General features: G+C 33.0%; 2 protein-coding genes across 2 annotated transcripts; both read left to right on the top strand.

Moving 5' to 3' along the window:
* Positions 1–4,347: 4,347 nt before the first annotated feature.
* LOC135611850 (DIS3-like exonuclease 2) lies at positions 4,348–7,739 on the top strand. Its single transcript, XM_065107498.1, has 6 exons — positions 4,348–4,524; positions 4,601–4,654; positions 4,727–4,795; positions 4,869–6,836; positions 7,203–7,274; positions 7,361–7,739. Exons 1-6 carry the CDS (start codon positions 4,474–4,476, stop codon positions 7,724–7,726), a joined length of 2,580 nt encoding a protein of 859 aa, XP_064963570.1. The 5' UTR covers positions 4,348–4,473; the 3' UTR covers positions 7,727–7,739.
* An 11,081-nt stretch (positions 7,740–18,820) lies between these two features.
* Positions 18,821–21,986, top strand: LOC103985890 (DIS3-like exonuclease 2). Its single transcript, XM_009403747.2, has 3 exons — positions 18,821–20,608; positions 21,467–21,538; positions 21,618–21,986. Exons 1-3 carry the CDS (start codon positions 18,821–18,823, stop codon positions 21,984–21,986), a joined length of 2,229 nt encoding a protein of 742 aa, XP_009402022.2.
* The last annotated feature ends 1,248 nt before the right edge of the window (positions 21,987–23,234 follow it).

Below are 23,234 nucleotides of genomic sequence, written 5' to 3'. Positions count from 1 at the left end.
GTATTTATTATAAGATAAAAACTAATTTATTGGGAACATAATGGCCAGGAATAGGTCACGTCATACATACATACATACATACATACATATAGATAAATCATGATTCAGTATCATACTATATATATATATATATATATATATATATATATATAGTATGCTATGTCAATAACCAATCTTATCAATTTTATTTTATTTATAGAGTTAAAATTAATAGGATGAATTTATTTATAAAGTTAAACATTTGAATGTGGCATAGTTACCAACTTGACATTTAGATACTTAGTCAATTTGATACATATGATAAGTAGCCAACACAATCAATATAATGGTGCCCACCTTCCTATAAACCTAATGTTCTCGATGGTTTATATGACTTTTTGAGTAACATCTAACATTCCTATGAAACCAATGCCATAGATAACTCATCACTTGATCCCTATGTTACCAAAACTATCTACAAAAGGTCCTAAGTATACTAACTTTCCTAATATCATTAACTTAAGCATCAAAAAAATATTTGTCAAGTATACACTCGGTTTAGCTATGCAGGACCCTACTATCAAACTTATAAATTTTTTGATATTAAACTGATAGGTTCAAGGTTGAACTAAGATTTACTCCGCTGCCTAACATGATAGATAATCATAATCTACATTAATATATTGCTCTTCATGAGATCATACAGAAGATAACACAATGTTGACATAGAATCTAACATTGGGATTAGGATCAACAAACCCATTTTTCTTTTGATTTGAAACCATTGGGGTTGCTTTAGCGTTTAGTGCATCTTCAACTATCCTAGGCTCATACCACTTGTGATAAGCTCACCTAGCCAAAATCGCCATAGAAAGTGAATTAGTATATCGATATTGAGTCCCTTGTAGGGGCAAAAGATAGAAGAAAAAAAAAGAGCTAAAGAAGACTAGTCCTCTCGACCATCATTATATAGGTCTCGAGGAGAAGGGTTCTCTCGCAGGATTTGAGTACCTCCAAGATGATTTTAAATTAGTTAGTAAGCAATATAAAATATAAAAAAAAAGGGATCATGCTTCTCTTTAATTCATTTCATTGCACTAAGTGTGAAGAGTTATATTCATTTAAGAAGAAAAATGTATTATTATAACAAATAATAATAAAAGAAAAATTATTAGAATTAAAATAATTATTAACAAATCAAACTTTTGATTGAAGATATTTTAATGTGTTATACTATTGATCTCGATGATTGTGATGAAACTTATTTTTTATTTTCAAATGATGATGTAATGTTTTTGTATGGAAGACTTGTGTGCATGTATGAAATTAATCATATAAGTTGAAATAAAAAAAAAAGAATGTATTTTTTAAAGAAAGTTCTCAATCTATTTATATTTTGAATATCTTGAAAGTAATTTTGATGATTTGATGATTTGAATTTGAATGAGTTATTACCCAAATCATGATCTTGACTTCTCGATATTTATAACTTTGAGATTTATTCTATATGAATCAAGATCCTTTATCTCCTATGTTTCTTTTGCTATTTACTATCCAAATGAATTATGATTGGTATCACTACTATTTTATCTACTATGTTTTTTTTTAATTTCTCAATTATAACTTAAGATTTTTTTTTATGAATCATGATCTTCATGACTTGAGAATTCTTATACATGAATTGAGATATTTTATTATTTATTCTCCTATGCTATTTACTATAGAGAAGTTTTTATCCTAATCATAATCGTGATTTCTCGACATATATAACTTGAGAATTTTTTTATGAATCAAGATCTCTTATTATTTGTTCTCATATAATTCTCTCTTTTTACTAAAGAGGACACTTATCAAAATGAGTTATGAATTTTTTTCAATATTCACAACTCGAGATTTATTTCATAAGACTCCCTGTATTCAGTATTCCTCATTATAAATTAATTTTTCTTGATATCTTTCATGTGATGGTTTGAACATTGATGTAAAGAAAAAAGAATTACAACATTGTATTATATATATATATGTTCACCAATCATCAAACATATAATCATCATGTGAAAACTATCATGGAAAGAAAAGGTCCAAGTTATCCTCCACCCATATGCTTGCATGGACAAAATGATAAGAGGGAGACGTTGGGACAATTACAGATTATCTCCTCTAAGACTATGTGATGTCTCGAGAGTTTGATACTTTCACCTCGAAGCCATCTCAACCACCCCCTCGAACACCCCTATGCCTTTGGATTTGGACCATATCGGATTGATTCAGATATAAATAATAATTTTTTCTACGTTAATAATAAAATTATTTCATTAATAAAATAAATATGGTAACATACCACCAACACATTATATGAGAAAAGAACACAATTTACTAATCCATTTTCTAATAATCTCTATTACACTGTATTAGGCTCCTTTTATAAGCCTAAGTACTACAAAAGAGAGATTTAGAAATAAAAAATCACAATTACATCAAACAAAATAAATCATTTGTTCTTTTCTTGTTGGAAGAAGGTAACATCCCAAATTTATCTTGAAAATAATCTTCTAAATTTCATTTATAATCATAAGTTAATTTCTTTATTTATTTTTTATATTTTCTTTCTTCTTTTTTTCTTTCTTTGTAATCTAGAAACTACATTAGAATTATTTCACATATGGCAACTTGTGATCGAGAAATAACTCCTTAACTAATTGAATTTATTCAAATAAGATATAAACTAATTTTGTGTATATCAAACTCCCCCTATTAACGTGACACGTATCAAACTCCCCCCATCGGTGTGCATTATAAGTTTCTAAATTAATTTAATTAATTTTTTATTTCTAAATTAAAATACGCTTATTTATTTTCTAACTAAAATAAAATAAATACGCTTATCAAGAATTTTAATAAAATAAAATAATATTTCCTATATTAATACCTTTAAAATATAAAATATTTCCCATAATACCTTTAAGTAATATTTCCTATAACAATAAGGCATAGTTTTATTATTTTTAATTAATATGAAATCAAAGATAGAAATTAAAATCTCATACATTTTTACAAGTCTTCCTCTTCTCCTATTTATTTGGTTGGAATTATCATCTTCTAATCCATCTTAAGTGATCAAAGAATTTGATCGTGCGAAAAGATTTGTTGAGGTATTCTAAATAGGTTCCCCATCTAAACCAAAGAAAGATTTAGATCGTGGGGAAAGATTTGAGGAGGCTTTCAATTCTTAGTAAGCTATTTAATTATTTCATTTTTTAAATGATAATATGTTCTATTATTAAGATTAATTATATGAATATATTTTTATGCATATTATATCATATTCGAATCTTAATTCACCTTCATTCATGAAAATATGCAGTCGACTCTTGACATAAATAATTGTAGAAATTCTCTTTCTAACCGATGTAAAATAAAATTTTGAATTATAATATGATATTAAATAATTAATCTTATCAATTTGATTTGTTAAGATAATGTCACAAAATTATTATATTTTATTATTTTCAATTTTCTCTATTTTATTCAATTATTTAGATGAACTCTAAAATTTATAAAAAATGAAAATTAGATTGGGTAGTGTTGGAACTGACCCAACTCGGATCGGATCAAGGCTTGGGCGCGAGCCCGATCCAAATGGGTCTGGTTCGATTCCTAGTTATCCCAATGGCTGAACCCAATTCGGGTCTCTGGGTAGATTGGCAAAGACCAACGGCCAACCCAAGTCGAGGTAAGCACAATTAGGTCGGTTTAGGCTGATTAATTCGGTCTACTTTTGGACGGTTCAAACTCATTTTGGTGGTTTCAATCCGATATCATATCGGTTTACAGATCGCTTCTGACTTGTTGAGTCTGGTTCAATGAGAAATTAAACCTAATTAGAGTCGATTTAGCCTGGTTTAATAACAATTGGGCTTAGTTGGAGCCGGTTCAATGTGCGGTTCAACTTATGCCAAATTCATTCGACAAGATTGGTTGGCTAAGTCAAGCATACTGAATTATGAAACTCTTAATATAAATAATCAAAAATGTATTCATGATACTGAATTGTCTTATGATTTTTCAGGGTTCTTTCAAAACTTTCTAGTTCCTAAAATTACTGAATTATTTTATTTATTTTTTTATTTATTTATTTATATTAAGATAAAGAAAAGATCGAGTCCTCTTCTCGAAGTTTTTATTTTAATTTATATAAGCAAAAGAAAATATGAATTAATTAACGACGTTCAGTCAATGATCTGAATTAATTATCTCGACGCAGCTGCCAAGAGGCCGAGGAGGAGAAGCAGCGGCGCAGGCGACACCATGGCCTTCCTACCAGGTTGGCCTTAGCGCCTCCACCCTCTTCGTTCCTTCTGCTCTCCTTCAAGATTTGACCAAAAAATCTGTTCTTTTTCTTTTGTCTGATGTTCTGCAGGGATCCCGAATAACCACCCTTTGCCGACTTCCTCTGTTCCTGTTGCTGTGGCAGCTCCTCCACGCAATTCGCAGATGAACTTTGCTCTTCATTGGCCAGAGCAGGCAGTCAAAGAGGCGATCGAGGTAAACCTGTTGTCTGCTACATAGGAGATGAACTCTTGTGGTGGAAACCATACTGATCGAGTCTTTGATCTTGCAGAAAGGTCGTGCCTTTAAAGCAACATTTCGCGTGAACGCATATGACCGGAAAGAGGTCAGTAACAAAGCTTGTTCTTTACTGTTCTTGCAGAATTCTTATCAGGTGTTTGTTTCTTGGCTGCTGCAGGCCTTCTGTACCGTCGACGGTCTCCCGGTGGACGTTCTCATTAATGGAGCTGATGCACAAAACAGAGCGGTATGTTCATACGGTATGTATTTGCGGATCACATTTGCGCAGTGTGATGATTCCTTTACGTTATTATTTGTAGATAGAAGGTGATGTGGTTGCTGTAATGTTGGATCCTGTTGTGTACTGGACCAAGTTGAGGGGATCGAATGATGCTCTGATCTCCAAGGCAACAACCGACTCAACTGAGAACAGGGACTCCGAGAAGGGAGAAGCTGCAAGAGCTTTGGAGAGAATACGTGCTACGTTGAGTTGCAATCCATCGAAGCGACCAACTGGGAGAGTCTTGTCTATCATCAGAAGCTCTCCTCGTCGTGAAGCAGTGATTGGTCTTCTTGCTTCGAATCCATGGTTTCCTGAAGGAGAAGAATATGGAAGAGAGTTGGATTACATACAACTGATACCTACAAATTCCAAATTGCCAATGATGGTAATCACTGTGGAAAGTCTTCCAGGTTGTGCAAAGGAAAGGCTCATCAATGGCGACGTATCAATCGAAAGGGAATTGGTAGCTGCTCGAATAGAGGAGTGGAAGGAAGGAAGTGTCTGCCCCAAAGCACAGGTTATCCGCATGTTGGGGCGAGCGGAGGAAATTGGGCCACAGATAAGTGCTGTATTGTTTGAGCATGCAATCAGAGCTGCAGACTTCTCTCCGGAGTCTTTGTCTTGTCTTCCAGAAGCACCGTGGAAGATCCCTACGGAGGAATATGAGACCAGAAAGGACCTTAGAAACACTTGCACCTTCACAATCGATCCTGCATCTGCTACCGACCTCGATGATGCAATATCTATCGAAAAGGTATCCGAAAAAGTATTCCGAATCGGTGTCCACATCGCTGATGTTTCAAGGTTTGTTCTTCCAGACACAGCATTAGATAGAGAAGCCCGAATTCGATCCACCAGTGTGTACATACCGCAGCACAAGCTGCCAATGTTGCCTCCAGAGCTTTCCGAGGAAGCGTGTTCGCTTGTACCAGGTGAGGATAGGCTTGCCTTCTCCATCACTTGGGACATTGATGACACCGGAAACATCACCGGGCGGTGGATCGGCCGATCTGTGATCCATTCATGCTGCAAGCTATCGTACGATGATGCGCAGGACATCATCGATGGAGGATTTGAGGTTGATGTTTCAGGGAAAACGGTACCTAAATTGCATGGGCAGTTTGAGTTAAAGGATGTTGTTGATTCTCTTAGAAGCCTGCATGGGATCACCAAGAAGATGAGGGAGATCAGATTAAGAAATGGAGCATTTTGGATTGAGACCCCTAAGCTTGTCTTCTTGTTGGATGAGAGTGGGAATCCATATGACAGCTTACTTGGTGTGAGGAAGGAGTCAAGTTATCTTGTTGAGGAGTTGATGCTGTTGGCAAATAGATCAGTTTCAGAGGTCATATCCAAGGCTTTTCCAGACTGTGCTCTACTTCGCAGGCATGCTGAGCCAATGTCGATGAAGCTCAAAGAGTTCCAAGAATTTTGTAGGAAACGTGGACTCGAGTTGGATGCTTCGTCATCCGGCAAACTTCAGTTCGCACTACCCAGGATGAGACAGAAACTGAAGAATGATCCTGTGTTGCTTCAAATTCTTTTGGCACGTGCTGCAAGGACAATGCAATTAGCAGTCTATTTTTGCACAGGAGATTTGAGAGGCAGAGAAGATGAGTGGGCTCATTATGGACTGTCAATCCCACTTTACACACATTTCACTTCTCCATTGAGAAGATATCCTGACATTATTGTACATAGAACATTGGCTGCAGTGGTTGAAGCCGAAGAGGCTTATGCGGAGAAAAGGCTGAGTTGTGCTGCATCTGATTCAGGTGATGGGATTGGCAATGGATGTTTTACTGGTCTTTATTTTGATAGGGAGGCTGCAGAATCTGAGGAAGGTAGAGAAACATTGTTGTCTGCAGCTGTGAGATATGGAGTTCCTGCATCTGAAGTGGTGTCTGAAGTTGCTGCATATTGTAATGAAAGAAAAAGAGCTAGCAAGCATGCTGAGGAATCTACAGAAAATGTTTATCTCTGGGCTTTGTTGAAGAACAAGAAGGTAATCTTCTTCTTTTTCTTTTTCAATTACTATTTTTTCTTTTTTTTTTTATAAAGAATAAGTGATGAACACAAGTTCTAAAATATTCCATAAGATATATCTAACTTTCAAAAATGAGATTTTATAATAGAGATAAAAAAATCTGAAATTTTTTTATATTATAAAATTAAATAGTGGTAACATTGGATATATACTGTAATTATACAAAAGATATATAACTTCATGTAGCTTTAGAGAGAAAAATTGATCATATTATGATTAATTTGCTGCCATAGATACAAAACAGTGATCATACTTGATTGTTTTCATTGGCATTTTAGGTTGAGCATGAGAAGTTGATCCTTATGCTATCATTATTATTTGCAGGTGATGTTTTCCGAAGCCAGGGTTCTAACAGTAGGGCCATATTTCATGACAGTCTACATATACAAATTTGCTGTAAGATCTTAGCACCTCATCTTGATATAAATTTATACTTTTATTTCTATATTAATCCTATGGATTCTTGTTTTTTTCTCTCACAGATTGAGAGGAGGATATATTTTGGTGAAGTTGAAGGATTGGTTGTTAAATGGATTGCAACTACTGGTATATTGGTTCTTAGTACAAATACTGAACCCTCGCAAAAAAGTCATCTTCCTAGGAGTTGTCGTGAGATTGAAGATATAGGGTTGACGATAAGCCAATGTCGAATAGTTACCCCCGAAGATAAAAATAAATGCATCACTATTGCTCCAAGTTCTTATAATACAGAAAGCGATGTAACTGTGACTCCTCCTCTACGCATTCCTTCGGTGATCGGAGTTTTATCCATCGTTCCTGTGGCTATTCATGCTATTATTGAACACAATGGTCGTGTAAATTTCGAAGCAAAACTATATATACAGTGATGATTTAGACAAAGTTTTATATTTCAATATTGTTTTGACATGTAAAACTTCATAAATATTATTGTTATTATTTATAAATTTTATATTATAAACTAATTTTAATAATAATTCTATTTTTTAAAAAAAATAAAATAAATTAATTATGAGAATATAGACAACTTACGTGTTACTCATCTGACAGGGATAATATTAGCACCCTCCAACTCACCCACTTGATAGGGACAATATTAGCACCCTCAAGCTCCCTCGACTACGTGAACAAACAAACAATAAAGGTATGAGAACCAATGATCATTAATGACAGTACGTCTCAACTTTCGTAAATGATAGGGATAATATTGGCACCCTCCAACTCTCTCCACTATGTAGACTAGCAGACAATAAAGGAATGAAAATCAATGATCATTAATGACAGCATGCCTCAACTTCCCTAGGCATTAACGATTGACTGCAAATCGCTCTCATGAAAGCCTTCGTAGTTTAGAGTAAGAGGGGCCTTGGCTAAGGCATGACCAGATCGCTTAGTGCCTAGGTATAAAAGTCATGCCCCAAGCCAAGTAGGCAATAGCCTCTCTATTCTTTACTCTCTCATTTACACAGCTCATGTTGTTGTCTTCTTCCCCCTCTGCCTCTCGCTAACTTAAGCATCCGAGGGGTCAAGCAAGAAAGCCTCCAATGTAGACTTATCATGCAAGACTACTAGTGGTTAGGAGATGATCTCATAGTAAGAGAGACCCCATTCTTCTACTCGACCTCTCTGTTACAAGACTAGATCATCCCTAATGAACGATCCCCCCAATAGATCTCGCTCATCAGTTCGCCACATCAGCACTCCACTTTAATAGGGAGAAATTATCAGAAGGCACTTAGCACTTTTGATAAATATCTAACTGGACCGACTCATTAGTTGATGATATTTTTTTTCAATAATTTATAAATAACTTCGATAATTTCATATATAAATAATTTCTCGTACTATGTTATAAATATAACTAAAATACACACCAATAAAATAATCCAATAATTTATACAGATTGTAATGAGAGAAAGAGTGTTATTTTTGTCAAAAAAAATCATATCACCAATTAACTAATTGGACCCTATTAGTCCATAAAATTAAAAAACTTCTCCTCTAAGGAAGGTTGGAGAAGAACAAAAATGCTCCATTGACAAGGTTGTGAGCTATAGAATTGTTTAACTTGTTAACGGTTAAGAAGTTAAAAGTAAATTTTAAAATATTATAAATTAACATTTTATCTTTTAAATAAGATTAGATAGAGTTAGAGAGATAATGAGTTCTTAATTTTATTGATTAAAATATATTTTGAAAGATCTTAAATTGATATTTTATTTTTTAAAATTAGATTAGATAGAATTATAAAGATTAAGAATTCTTATATTTCACATCTATAAATATCTGACATCTACTAGATAATTCAAATCTTAAGTATTAAAGCCAATAGAACTGAAGTATAAGAGTCTTCTAAAATCTGAAATTATTTTTTTTAAGAAGTTTAATATTTTTTTTTCATGGTTTAATTTTAAGCTAATAGTACCTTTTTACTACTATTTGAGAATGAATTGTATTTACATGTGATCGTTTCTTTTTATTTCATATTAACATATTCAAAAGACAACACCCACAGATTCAGCTAGAAAAAAAAATATCCTAGATTTATTATAAAACAAAACTGCCTTAAGAGAATTGGATTTGAGAATAAAGTTTCGTAGATTCAGATAGGAGGCTTTTGTGAGTGCATCAACTTGAGATAGCCCAGAATTCAACTTGGAGTAGAGATGAAGCTTGATGTACGTTACTGTCTTCTATGATTATGTTGTCCTTACCATCCACAAAGCACAAGCTAGACCTGCTTTGACATCTTAGCGAAAGAAGGATCCATCACAGTAAACAGTCGATAAATTAGGAATGCACTCAGATGGGGGTGGATTTGAGGCATGGTTGGTGTTGCTGCTGCTTTCGTTGATCATGGTATCGAGTCCATTAAGGCTGCGATGGCTGCTACCTGCTGAACCAGTAAAAATGTCTTTCTTAGAGGAAGATTCATTGCTAAAACCGTGTAGGAAGCTTCGAACACTTCGTGTTCGAGCGGTGGTGAGTTGGAAGAGGGGTTCTACTCAAGTATTAAAGCTGAGGGAAGATCTGACTTGAATCTAGAGTTGTTGGATTATATGATGATTGTCTAATTATATGATTGAATTTTGATTATGAACATGGATCAATATAAAAGAAGTTTGATTATTATAAGATTTCTTAGGAGATAAACTCATAATTATTTATTCTAAACTCTCTATTGTCGCTTATAAATAGATATAACCTTATGACTCAATGTGGATATATGATATTATTGAGAGATAAACTAATTATTAAGAGATTATATTTTTTTTTATCTCCCCTTTGTTCTTAATTCATTGCTAATAGTAATATTGTTAAGGATATGAAGAGAAAAGAAAGTGAATCTAGTTTTTCATGCATATACTATAGATTTCGAATTCGATGATAGTGCACTTACAGATCAGATAAAAACTTTCTAAATGATATCGAAAGAAATACATCGTATATTTGATCTATTGTTATGTGATTTAAATTTCTAGCATTAAAATTTTTAGTATAATAATAATATAATCAAGATTTTTATGCTTATGATTAATATCAAAGTCATATTTTGAAATCAAATACTTTGGATCATAGAAGTATTTCAGATCTATTTTTTATTTAGATCTGTTTGTTAACACCCCTCGCTTGTAAAAAAGTATTATTTAATTTTAATTTATGATTCCTAAATAATCTACTTATATTATTGTTCTACTATTCTACTTAGTCTATCATAGCCCGCTTGTAGATGATATGAGATTCCTCATGTTTGATCGATGAACCACTCTCGATAGATTATATGTCTACGATGTATTGTTGAAGGAGGTGGTCTTCATTTATTTGAAAGAGAACTAAAGAGGGAAAAAAAATAACAAAGAGATAATAATAAAATAAAATATAACTATCAAATTCATAAAATATAGGTTTTGCATCAATATACATCTTATGATAGAATAATATTATTTAAAAAATATGATATCACATCACCCACATATTATATAGGAAAAGAGCATAATTTATTAATCTATTTTTTTTATGATCTCTATTACAGGGTATTAGCCCCTTTTTATAAGCCTAAGTATCACAAAAGAGAAAAAATTAGAGATAAAAAATATAATTAAATCAAACTAAATAAATTATTTGTTCTTTTGTTATTCGAAGAAGATAACATTTTAAATTTATCTTGAAAATAATCTTCCATGATAGGCATCCATTTATATAGAAATAATGATTTGAAATATCTTAGTATTTGTAATCTTCATTTACAATCATAATTTAGTATCTTGTTCCTTTCTTTCTTTGTAATCTACAAACTACATTAGAATTATTTCACATGTTGTCATGTGGCAACTTGTGATGTTGGAGAAATAACTCTTTAACTAATCAAATATATTCAAATAAGATATAAACTAATTTGGTTTTGTATTATACCTGTGAGGTTGATCGAATACCTGAGGTGATCTTTGAGCTAACGTTGCCAAGTTGGCGAGACTCCCCCTAACAATGGGTACCAATTCTAAGTGCCGTAGTTGTGCAAGCGACAAAAGCTATAGTCGTAAGCTTCTTAATTAATTAATTAATTAATTAATTAATTTACTTCTTATTTCTAATGAAAATACCCTTATTTATTTTCTAAATATCTTATCAAGAATTTTAATTTAAAAAAATAATGTTTCCTATATTAATATGTTTAAATAAAGTATAGTTTTATTTTTTAATTAATATGAAATCAAAGATAGAAATTAAAATCTCAGACATTTTTTCAAGTCTTCCTCTTCTCCTATTTAGATAGATGGTTGGAATTATCCTCTTCTCATCTATCTTAAGTGATCAAAGAGTTTTTTGATCGTGGGGAAAGATTTGCTAAGATGTTCTAAATAGGTTCTCCATCTAAACCAAAGAAAGAGTCATATTGTGGGAAAAAAATTATGGAGGTCTTCTATTCTCATGAGGTTATTTAATTACTTTATTTTTGGAATGATAATATGTTCTGTTATTACGATTAATGATTTGTATGAGATTGATCATATTCGAATCTCAATTCACCTTCATTCATGAAAGAAAATATGCTATGGACTCATGGCATAGATAATTGTAGAAATTTTCTTTCTAATTGATGAAAGATAAAATTTTGAATTATAATATGATTTGTTTTTATACTTAATATTGTGTCATTAAATTATTAGATTTTATTATTTCCAGTTTTATCTATTTTAATTCAATTATTTAGATGAAATTGGGTAGTGTTGAAACTGACCCAACTCGGATTAGGAGTGCGAGTCCGATTCCTATTGTGTTTGATAACGAAGTTATCTCGGGCTAAAACCCAATTAGAGTTTAATGATTCGTTCGGTATATCTTTGTCGATCAAATTTGATAATTGTCTATGATGATTCCATAACATGATTGTGTGTAGATAGATGGTGATACAGTCAGTTGCTATAATGTCGGATCCTGTTGTGTCCGGGACCAAGTTGAGAGGATCGAATGATGCACTGACCTCCGAGGCATCAATAGATTCAACTAAGAACGGGGAATTTGAGTAGGGAGTGTTAGCATAAAATCTATAATCATGCTATCTGTAATGCGTAAAAACTTTTATACCAAGATTAAAATCAAATAAATTGGATCTAACGATATTATGATACGTACCTTTCTTGTTGTTCAGAAGAATAAACCTTATCTGATCTACAAGCGCTTCATCTTCGGATCTGAAATATCAATCTGCAAGGATCTGCAAGGAGAACTAGATCCTTCTCCTCTCTTCCTATCTTTTCACAGGACCACCTAGATTGATGGATTAGGGGATTAGTGGAGAGGGAGATTGAGAGAAAAAATCTTAATCTCTCAATTGCTGAGATGCTACTTAGATGCACTCAGATGATCACAGATGATGCCCTTAGCCGCTAGAGGTCCTGTCTATTTATAAGCGAGAGTAGAGAGTCTAGGATAAGTTATTAGGAGTGTTCCTCCCATCAAGTCTATCTCCTAAAGAATCCTACTTTAATATGAACTTCTTTTCTATTGTCCAATAACCATAATCAAAATCCAATCATATCTATAATATATATTACCTAATTAAATAGGGCCACATAATCTAACATTTTCTCACTTGGCCCAATAGATGGGATTGGCAATGGATGTTTTACTGGTCTTTATTTTGATAAGGAGGCTGTAGAATCTGAGGAAGGTAGAGAAGCATTGTTGTCTACTGCTGTGAGATGTGAAGTTCCTGTATCTGAAGTGGTATCTGAAGTTGCTGCATATTGTAATGAAAGAAAAAGATTTAGCAAGCATGCTGAGCAATATGCAGAAAATGTTTATCTCTAGGCTTTGCTGAAGAACAAGGAGGTAATTTTATTTATTTTTTCACTTACATAATCGATATTTTTTTCTGAAGAATAAGTGGTGAAGACGGATTTTGATCCTAATATTGATTTATTTTTACTTACATCATCAGTATTTTTTTTTTATTTTTTTACTTACATAATCATTATTTTTTTTTAATAAGTGGTATATCAGATAGAATTGAAGATTCGAAATATCATCTAACATATTTTATCATATCATTCCAACAAATGTGTGAATCAATTGTTGTTTGTATCCTACTGTACCAGATAATCAAAATCCTACTTTACCCAACATACAACTTTACTTTACATTTTAGAGCACATAATCTCTATCCTTGAATTACTCAATGTTAATAATATAAGATACCTTATTCATATCAACCATCTTAAAACTTTTAGTAACAAATTTTTTGATTTAGTATAATAAATCAAGATCACTATTGGTAAGGTAAAATATTATCCATATATAAGACCAATATAATAAACTTGCTCTAACTGATATAAATACTGATTAATAGTATTTGCCTTAAATATAAAAATAATGATATCAAGAACTTTTATATATCATTAGCTTGAAGCTTGTTTAAGGTCATAAATGGATTCCTGAATTTTGCATACCAAACTTTATATTTTTTAAATTTTCTTTGTAAATCATTTAAAGTAACCTATATAAAGTTAGATCTCTAAAAAAATATTTTTTATATTATTATGATATAACTCAAACTCATAATGAATCACTAATGTCATGATGATTCTTAACAAGTTCATTAAAATCTCATTATAATCGATACATTCTTTATGAGTAAAACTATTAACCACAAACTATTATATCGTTCGATATTGTCCTTTGAGTCACATTTATATAATAAATTCTTTTATAATTATTGGACAATTCGATAAATTTATCAGACACAATTCTGGTTATTAATTTTAACTCTTCTTTTATTGCATCATATTACTTTTCATGACCCGTGACAAAAATAAGGGTTCCATTCTGATTCCTATATCATAATATAATTCTTATAGATATTTAATATAATAACCATAAATGACATGATTCCTTCCCTTTGAGATATTCTCAAAGTTGTTAATTATGGTTGTTCTACAAGACCATTAATAATGATATCAATATAATGTGGGAGTTTAGTAATGTTATTTTGTTGTTTATTTTTATCAAATCATTTAATGATTTGAGTAACAACAATCTCTCGAATAATAAAGGAGTATTAACTTGTATCTCCTCTATATCAAAATTAAATTTCGAGATTTTCACTCTCGCTGATTTATTATTTTATAAGAATCTTATTTTACCAGATTTAATTATCCTCGTACTATGATTAAAATAATAAAATATGTATCCCTTTAAACTTTTTTGAATAGATAATAAAATATTCAGAAATAATTATTAAATCTAATTTTCTTTTAGGTGAGTTAAAGATTCTTATCTCCATAGGACAATCTCAAATATGTAAATATCTTAAGTTAGGTTTTCTATCATTTCATAACTTAAAAAAAAAGTTATGTAATTTACTTACTAGGAACATCATTCAAGATATATATAGTTGTCCTTGGAGTTTCTTCTCACATTGATTTGGGTACAAAAAAATAACTTATCATTGCTCTTAACCATATCTATAAGGTACGATGATATCTTTTAGCAATCATATTCTGCCGTAACACATATGGTAAATCATATATCTTATTTTTCTAAGAATCTAACAAAAGAATTATAATTGGGTTCATCATAAATACCATAAAATTTATCACCCTTATCAGATATGATGATCTTGACTCTTCTATCTAATTATCTATCAACTTCATTTATATATACTTCAAAAGTGTAAACGGTCATAGACTTTACATAAATTAGATATATATAATCATATCTCAACAGATTATTTATATGATGATAAAATATCTCTCTTTAATGAGACAAAAGCATATAGTGATAAACATAACCTCAAAGAATTTATGAAAACTACATTTTACTTCAATATTTAATTGTAGGATCATTGTAAACTTATGATTCATATTAATTCGATATAGACTATTATACAGAATTCAAAGGTTAATTTTATTGAATCACGGTAAGTTTATAATCACCAAAAGGGAAATAATATTCTAACAATTCTAGGTAAAAAACTCAAATTTTCAGAATTATAAGAAGCATGGATCCTCAAGATTTATCAAATTGAATTGTCTTTAGATATAAACGATAAATACAAACTAATATTGCTTTCACTTTAAGATGATTCCCTATAATGATAAATATCTCATTCTCTTTTGGTTTTATCCCTCTTCATTTTTCTTTTATTTTAATGAATATCTATTATTAGTAACATATGATGAAGCATCAAATTAATCCATTAATAATATCTGTAATATTTGATTTGAAGCATATAAGGGTTATATTTATACCTTTTTAATTTCAAATCAAATCTTATAGTATATTTATTCTTCACATAACTTTATTTGCTACAAAAGTAACATTTTATTGTGAAGATATTCTTTTATGAGTTTATATAGTAATTATAAACTCAGGTGGACTTATGCTTCATCCTTATTTTAGTGTTACGTACTCCTTGTGTAATACTCAAAATATTATGAGTCTTGAGCTTACAACTTTATCATTTATTTTGAGGATATAATCTTAAATTCCTTAAATACTATCATAGTAAGGTGTCAACTAATGACTTATCAGATAATTTAAATTGATCCTTAGATATTCTCATGCGCTAGTTGTAAACTATACTGAAGTCTAAGTATCATAAAATTGAGTTTTTCATATATTTCTTGATCAGTCACCTTAATTATTTGTTTCACAAAACTTTCAGTTGTTCTGTTCAATTAATCTGATCAAGGTCTCGCTCACTCAACACAACTTATATATGCTCAAGCCATTTATTTCAGAAAGTATAGGGACATTTACAGAAACACAATAAAGGAAGTGCCATAGTAATAATATAACATTAATGCTTTGAGTTTCCAAAATATGATGAACTATTGATATCATCTATATTTCACATTTGGGTGAAATATTGACATATCTAGTGTTCACTCAAGATCACTTATGGAGGACTAATATCATTCTTATGGAATAGTATTGTTACCTTTGGATATACAATCCTAAACTGTAAGAATATCCAAAACAGTATCATCCTACCCCATCATATAATTATTTGAAATAGATTCTCCTTTGGGATTATCTAAATCTCATAATTATATGTGCCATCGTGAATATTATTTTATTTAATGTCATTTAGGATGAATTTCATAATGTATTTTATAGATTATTGGTCTAGGTCACTTTGGTGGCTGCAAGACCAATACAAAAAGATAAAATATAATCTAAAATATCCTATAAATGACATGAACTTTATTGTAATTCATATCCTATAAGCGTATCATCCCATGTTACTTTGGTAGTTACCGATCAGATAAAACTTAAGAAGATAAATTACAAATAATATTCACTAAATTTTTTTATCCTGATTCTGCCATTGTGAATATTATTTTTATTTAATATCATTTAGGACTAATTTCATAATGTATTTTATAAATTATCGGTCCATGTCACTTTGGTGGCTGTAAGACCAATACAAAAATATAAAATACAATCTAAAATGCCCTATAAATGATAAGACATTTATTGTAATTCATATCACAAAAGTTTATCATATAAGGTCACTTTGGCACCTACAAGTCAGATAAAACTTAAGAAGATGAATTACAAATAATATTCATCAAATTTCTTTAATTTATGCTAAGTAGTTTAATAATAGAATAACAACCATAATAATTATTGAATATTAATGCTAACAGTTCAATAATAGAATAATAACCATAATAATTATTGAACATTAATCAGAAAACTCATATGATAATCATGATAACATATAAATCATGCCTTCATGTGAAAGGTAAATATTATTTCACAATTTCAAATATATACATGTGAATAACTAAATAAATATCCAAGAATAATAATTGGATTTTATTTATCACATGTATAATCAATAATTCATATGATAAAACTATAAAGTAAACCATAATTTATAATTTTTTTATCAAAAATTAAATTCAATCAAATAACCAAAATATAATCATGATTAAATTCAATCATAATTATAATAAATCATATTTATCAATTTTATAATTGAGAATATAAATCAAATTTCTCTATTTCATAATGATAAAACTGTAAATATTTGATAGGATATAAATCGAAATTATGCAATTTATGAATGGTAGAATTGTAATTTGGCAAAAAATAGACCCGAGGGTAAAATTATAAATATGTTGACAGAACATAAACTGGAATTACGAAATTTGCAAAGGGCAGAATTATAATTTTACAAAACTCTAGCCTTGAGGTCAAAATCGTAATTATGCCAAAACCCTAATCTGCGTCGTCGCCGCCGCCTGCGCGTGTGGCGCTACCGCTGAAGGGCTGGCCGCGGTTATTATCGTGTCTGCTGCGGCAACACCTGCCCGTGCGTGGCCGTTGCGGCGTTGTGTGCGACGCTGCCGCTACCACCGCGGGGGCTACCTCTCCCCACGAGCGGCCGCTGCCAGTGCGCGGTTGCCACTCCACGACGCTGCTTGTGCCGCCCGTGCCCGCGCGCGACCACTGCCACTACTTGCGCCCGGCTGTCGTGGTTCCCACCCGCGCTTGGTCGCCGCCTTAGCGCTGCCGCTGCCCTCTATCCACGGGGGCAGCGGCTGCCGCCATCTGCGACCATCGCCCTTCCGTAGGCACCTTCTGCGAGCGCCACCATTATGCGTGAGGGCGACCGTCGCCTTCACATGGGGTGCAGCCATCACCTTCCACAGTCACCACATTCATAGGCGATGCGGGATGCCCGTGGTGCCGCCATAGCTCGCAAGCGGACCTCTGCCCATACACGACCGTGATGCGCGGCTGTGGGGTGGTACATGGCCCTTCGTCGATAATGATCAACAAAGATGATCGTCTCAATAATATCGATGATAATAAACAGTAAATTCATCGATCAAACATAAAATTATACATTGCTCATAATCAATAATAGAGCAAATCATATAGAAAAAACAAATGAATAATATCCGACAAATCATTCAGGCATCGTAAACAAAAATAATAAATCTAATATATTTGATCTCACGAACTTGACTCTGATACCAATTGTTAGCATAAAATCTGTAATCATGTTATTTGTAATGTGGAAAAACTTTTATGCCAAGATTGAAATCAAATAAATTGGATCTAACAATATTACGATGCATACCTTTAGAATAAACCTTATCTGATCTTCAAGCGCTTCATCTTCGAATCTGAAATATCAATCTACAAGGATCTGCAAAGAGAACTAGATCATTCTCCTCTCTTTCTATCTTTTCACAGGATCTAGATTGATGGATTAGGGGATTAGGGGAGAGGGAGATTGAGAGAAAAAATCTTAGTCTCATAATAAGTTATTATGAGAGTTTCTCCCATCAAGGTTATCTCTTAAGGAATCTTACTTTAATATAAACTTCTTTTCTATTGGCCAATAACCATAATCAAAATCCAATCATATCTATAACATATCTTACCTAATTAAATAGGGCCACGTGATCTAACAGGGAGAAGCAGTAGAAAGGATACGTACTATGATGAGTTGCAATCCATCTGAGCGTCCTATCATCAGAAGCTCTCGTCGTCGTGGAGCAGTGATTGGTCTTCTTGCTTTGAATCCATGGTTTCCTGAAGGAGAAGAATATGGAAGAGAGTTGGATTACGTACAGCTGATGCCTACAAATTCCAAATTGCCAATGATGGTAATCACCGTGGAAAGTCTTCCAGGTTGTGCAAAGGAAAGGCTCATCAATGGCGACGTATCAATCGAAAGGGAATTGGTAGCTGCTCGAATAGAGGAGTGGAAGGAAGGAAGTGTCTGCCCCAAAGCACAGGTTATCCGCATGTTGGGGCGAGCGGAGGAAATTCGGCCACAGATCAGTGCTGTATTGTTTGAGCATGCAATCAGAGCTGCAGACTTCTCTCCGGAGTCTTTGTCTTGTCTTCCAGAAGCACCGTGGAAGATCCCTACGGAGGAATATGAGACCAGAAAGGACCTTAGAAACACTTGCACCTTCACAATCGATCCTGCATCTGCTACCGACCTCGATGATGCAATATCTATCGAAAAGGTATCCGAAAAAGTATTCCGAATCGGTGTCCACATCGCTGATGTTTCAAGGTTTGTTCTTCCAGACACAGCATTAGATAGAGAAGCCCGAATTCGATCCACCAGTGTGTACATACCGCATCACAAGCTGCCAATGTTGCCTCCAGAGCTTTCTGAGGAAGCGTGTTCGCTTGTACCAGGTGAGGATAGGCTTGCCTTCTCCATCACTTGGGACATTGATGACACCGGAAACATCACCGGGCGGTGGATCGGCCGATCTGTGATCCATTCATGCTGCAAGCTATCATACGATGATGCGCAGGACATCATCGAGGGAGGATTTGAGGTTGATGTTTCAGGGAAAACGGTACCTAAATTGCATGGGCAGTTTGAGTTAAAGGATGTTGTTGATTCTCTTAGAAGCCTGCATGGGATCACCAAGAAGATGAGGGAGATCAGATTAAGAAATGGAGCATTTTGGATTGAGACTCCTAAGCTTGTCTTCTTGTTGGATGAGAGTGGGAATCCATATGACAGCTTACTTGGTGTGAGGAAGGAGTCAAGTTATCTTGTTGAGGAGTTGATGATGTTGGCAAATAGATCAGTTGCAGAGGTCATATCCAAGGCTTTTCCAGACTGTGCTCTACTTCGCAGGCATGCTGAGCCTATGTCGATGAAGCTCAAAGAGTTCCAAGAATTTTGTAGGAAACGTGGACTCGAGTTGGATGCTTCGTCATCCGGCAAACTTCAGCTCGCACTACCCAAGATGAGACAGAAACTGAAGAATGATCCTGTGTTGCTTCAAATTCTTTTGGCACGTGCTGCAAGGACAATGCAATTAGCAGTCTATTTTTGCACAGGAGATTTGAGAGGCAGAGAAGATGAGTGGGCTCATTATGGACTGTCAATCCCACTCTACACACATTTCACTTCTCCATTGAGAAGATATCCTGACATTATTGTACATAGAACATTGGCTGCAGTGGTTGAAGCCGAAGAGGCTTATGCGGAGAAAAGGCTGAGTTGTGCTGCATCTGATTCAGGTGATGGGATTGACAATGGCTGTTTTACTGGTCTTTATTTTGATAAGGAGGTTGCAGAATCTGAGGAAGGTAAAGAAGCATTGTTGTCTGCTGCTATGAGATGTGGAGTTCCTGCATCTGAAGTGGTATCTGAAGTTGCTGCATATTGCAACGAAAGAAAAAGATCTAGCAAGCATGTTGAGCAATCCGTAGAAAATATTTATCTCTGGGCTTTGCTGAAGAACAAGAAGGTAATTTTATTTATTTTTTTCACTTTCATAATCGGTATTTTTTTTTCTGAAGAATAAGTGGTGAAGACGATTTTGATCCTAATATTGATTTATTTTTACTTACATCATCAGTATTTTTTATTTTTTTACTTACATAATCAGTATTTTTTTTGAATAAGTGGTATATTAGATAGAATTGAAGATTCGAAATATCATCTAACATATTTTATCATATCATTCCAATGTGTGAATCAATTGTTGTCTTTTGCACTTCATTCTTTCTTAACAGATCTTTACTTTCCATTGTAAGGTCCCATCATCATCATCATCATCATCATCATCATCATCATCATCATCATCATCATCATGTAACTGTTTCACTGTAAGATTCCCACAGTGATCAGGATCAATTTGTTGATCCAAAAAATAACTAAAAACTCAAAACATACATATAAACTTTAATATATATATATATATATATATATATATATATATATATATATATATATATATATATATATATATATATATATATATATATATATATTAAGGATATCATATGTTATGATACTCTTATACCTAATTATTCCATAAGATATCTCACTTTCAAAAATGAGAAATGTATAATAGATTAAAAAAAATTGAAAAAAATTATATCGACCAATATCTTTCTATATTATAAAATTAAATAGTAGTAACATTGCAAATATATTATGATTATACAAAAGATATATAACTTTTTGCAGAGATTGCACCTCATCATATTATGATTAATTTGTTGTCATAGATAAAAAACAATGATCATATTTGATTGTTTTCATTGACATTTTGGGTTGAGCATGAGAAGTTGATCTTTATATTATCATTATTTTTTTGCAGGTGATGTTTTCCGATGCCAGGGTTCTAAGAGTAGGATCAACTTTCATGACAGTCTACATAAACAAATTTGCTGTAAGATCTTAGCATCTTGATATAAATTTACACTTTTACTGCTATATTAATCTCATGGATTGTTCTTCTTTTTTCATAGATCGAGAGAAGGATATATTTTGGTGAAGTTGAAGGATTGACTATCGAATGGAGTAAAACTACTGGTACATTGGTTCTTAATGCACTGAAGACTAAACCCTCACAGAGAAGTTATCTTTCTGAGAAGCGTCGCGTGATTGAAGATGTAGTGTTGATGATGAGCCACTGCCAAATAGTTACACCCGAAGATCAAAATGAATACATCTCTACCGCTCCGAGTTGTTGTAATAAAGAAGGCAATGTAACTGCGACTGCTCCCCTATGCTTTCCTTTGGTGATTCAAGTTTTATCCACCATTCCTATGGCTGTTCATGCTGTTGGAGGAAGAAAAGGTCGTGTACACATCGTGGCAAGACTATATATGCACTGATGATTTAGATAAGGTTAGAAGAAGAAGAAGTTTCCAAGTAGAGGTATCAATTATGTTCACAGGTACGAGCACGAGGAATAAATGCAAATTAATGTTTTTTTTATTATTCGCAAACCCTAAACCTTAATCGTAAACCCTCAACACACAACCCACAACTCTAAACCCTTAACCATCAATACTAAACCTCAAACCCTATATCCTAAACCCTAAACCCTCAAACCTAAACCCTAAACTCTTAATTCTAAATAGTAAACCATCAATCCTAAACCTTAAACCCTCAACCCTAAACCATAAACGCTAAGCCATCAATTCTAAATCCTAAACCCTAAACTCATAACCTTAAACCCTATAATTTGAACCCTCAACACTAAATCCTATACCCTAAACCCTCAACTTAGAAACCCAAATCCTCAACCTTAAACATTAAACCCTAAACTTTAAACCTTAGACCCTAAGCCCTAAACCTAAAACCCCCAACCTTTAACCCTATGTTGGAAAATCGAGGGTGACATTATATGCACAGCAAAATAATAGAAAACAAAAATTCCAGAATTTCTCACAGAAAAGAAGGTTTCATCGTCATGCGAAGATTGATGTATAAAAACCCACGAAACCGAAAACTGTATGTATAAGAAAGATGTATTACCCAAGGATATCATATATGCTTGAAAACCTATAGATCTATGGGAGAAGATGAAGGAGGTCAACTATCCTCATTTCTAGTAGTGATCCATATGGCAGGGGCTGTAAAGACTTTCCTTCTTACTGTCCACATGTCCCAAATAGAGGTTGCTAGCTGAGGAGGAGAGAGTGAGAGGAGAATAAGAGATAGCAGCTAAAAAGGATTTATCCTATGGCTCTTTGGTTCCCTTATATTTATAGAGGTCCTGTATCAACTTAACCCTAATGGATCCTACCCTATTGGGTATTGGATCTTCATCCAACTACCCAAGCCTCTTATATTAGTGAATCTCTACCTAATAATCTCTAAACCCTAAATCATAAATCCTAAACCTTAAACTCTAACCCTCAACCATAAACTCTAACTGTAAACCCTCAACCCACAACCCACAACCCTCAACACATAACATTAAACCCTAAACCCTAAACACTTAATTGCAAACCATCAACCCTAAACCCTAAACTCTAAACCCTTAATCCCAAACGCTAAACCCCAAATCATAAACCCTTAACCCCAAACTTCAAACTCTAAACCCTTAATCCCAAACGCTAAACCCCAAATCATAA

The sequence above is a fragment of the Musa acuminata genome, chromosome BXJ2-5 (genome assembly GCF_036884655.1).
Source record: "Musa acuminata AAA Group cultivar baxijiao chromosome BXJ2-5, Cavendish_Baxijiao_AAA, whole genome shotgun sequence".
Classification (NCBI taxonomy): Eukaryota; Viridiplantae; Streptophyta; class Magnoliopsida; order Zingiberales; family Musaceae; genus Musa; species Musa acuminata.
The sequence above is the reverse complement of the archived record's forward strand: the minus strand, read 5'-3'. Positions and strand labels throughout refer to the sequence as shown.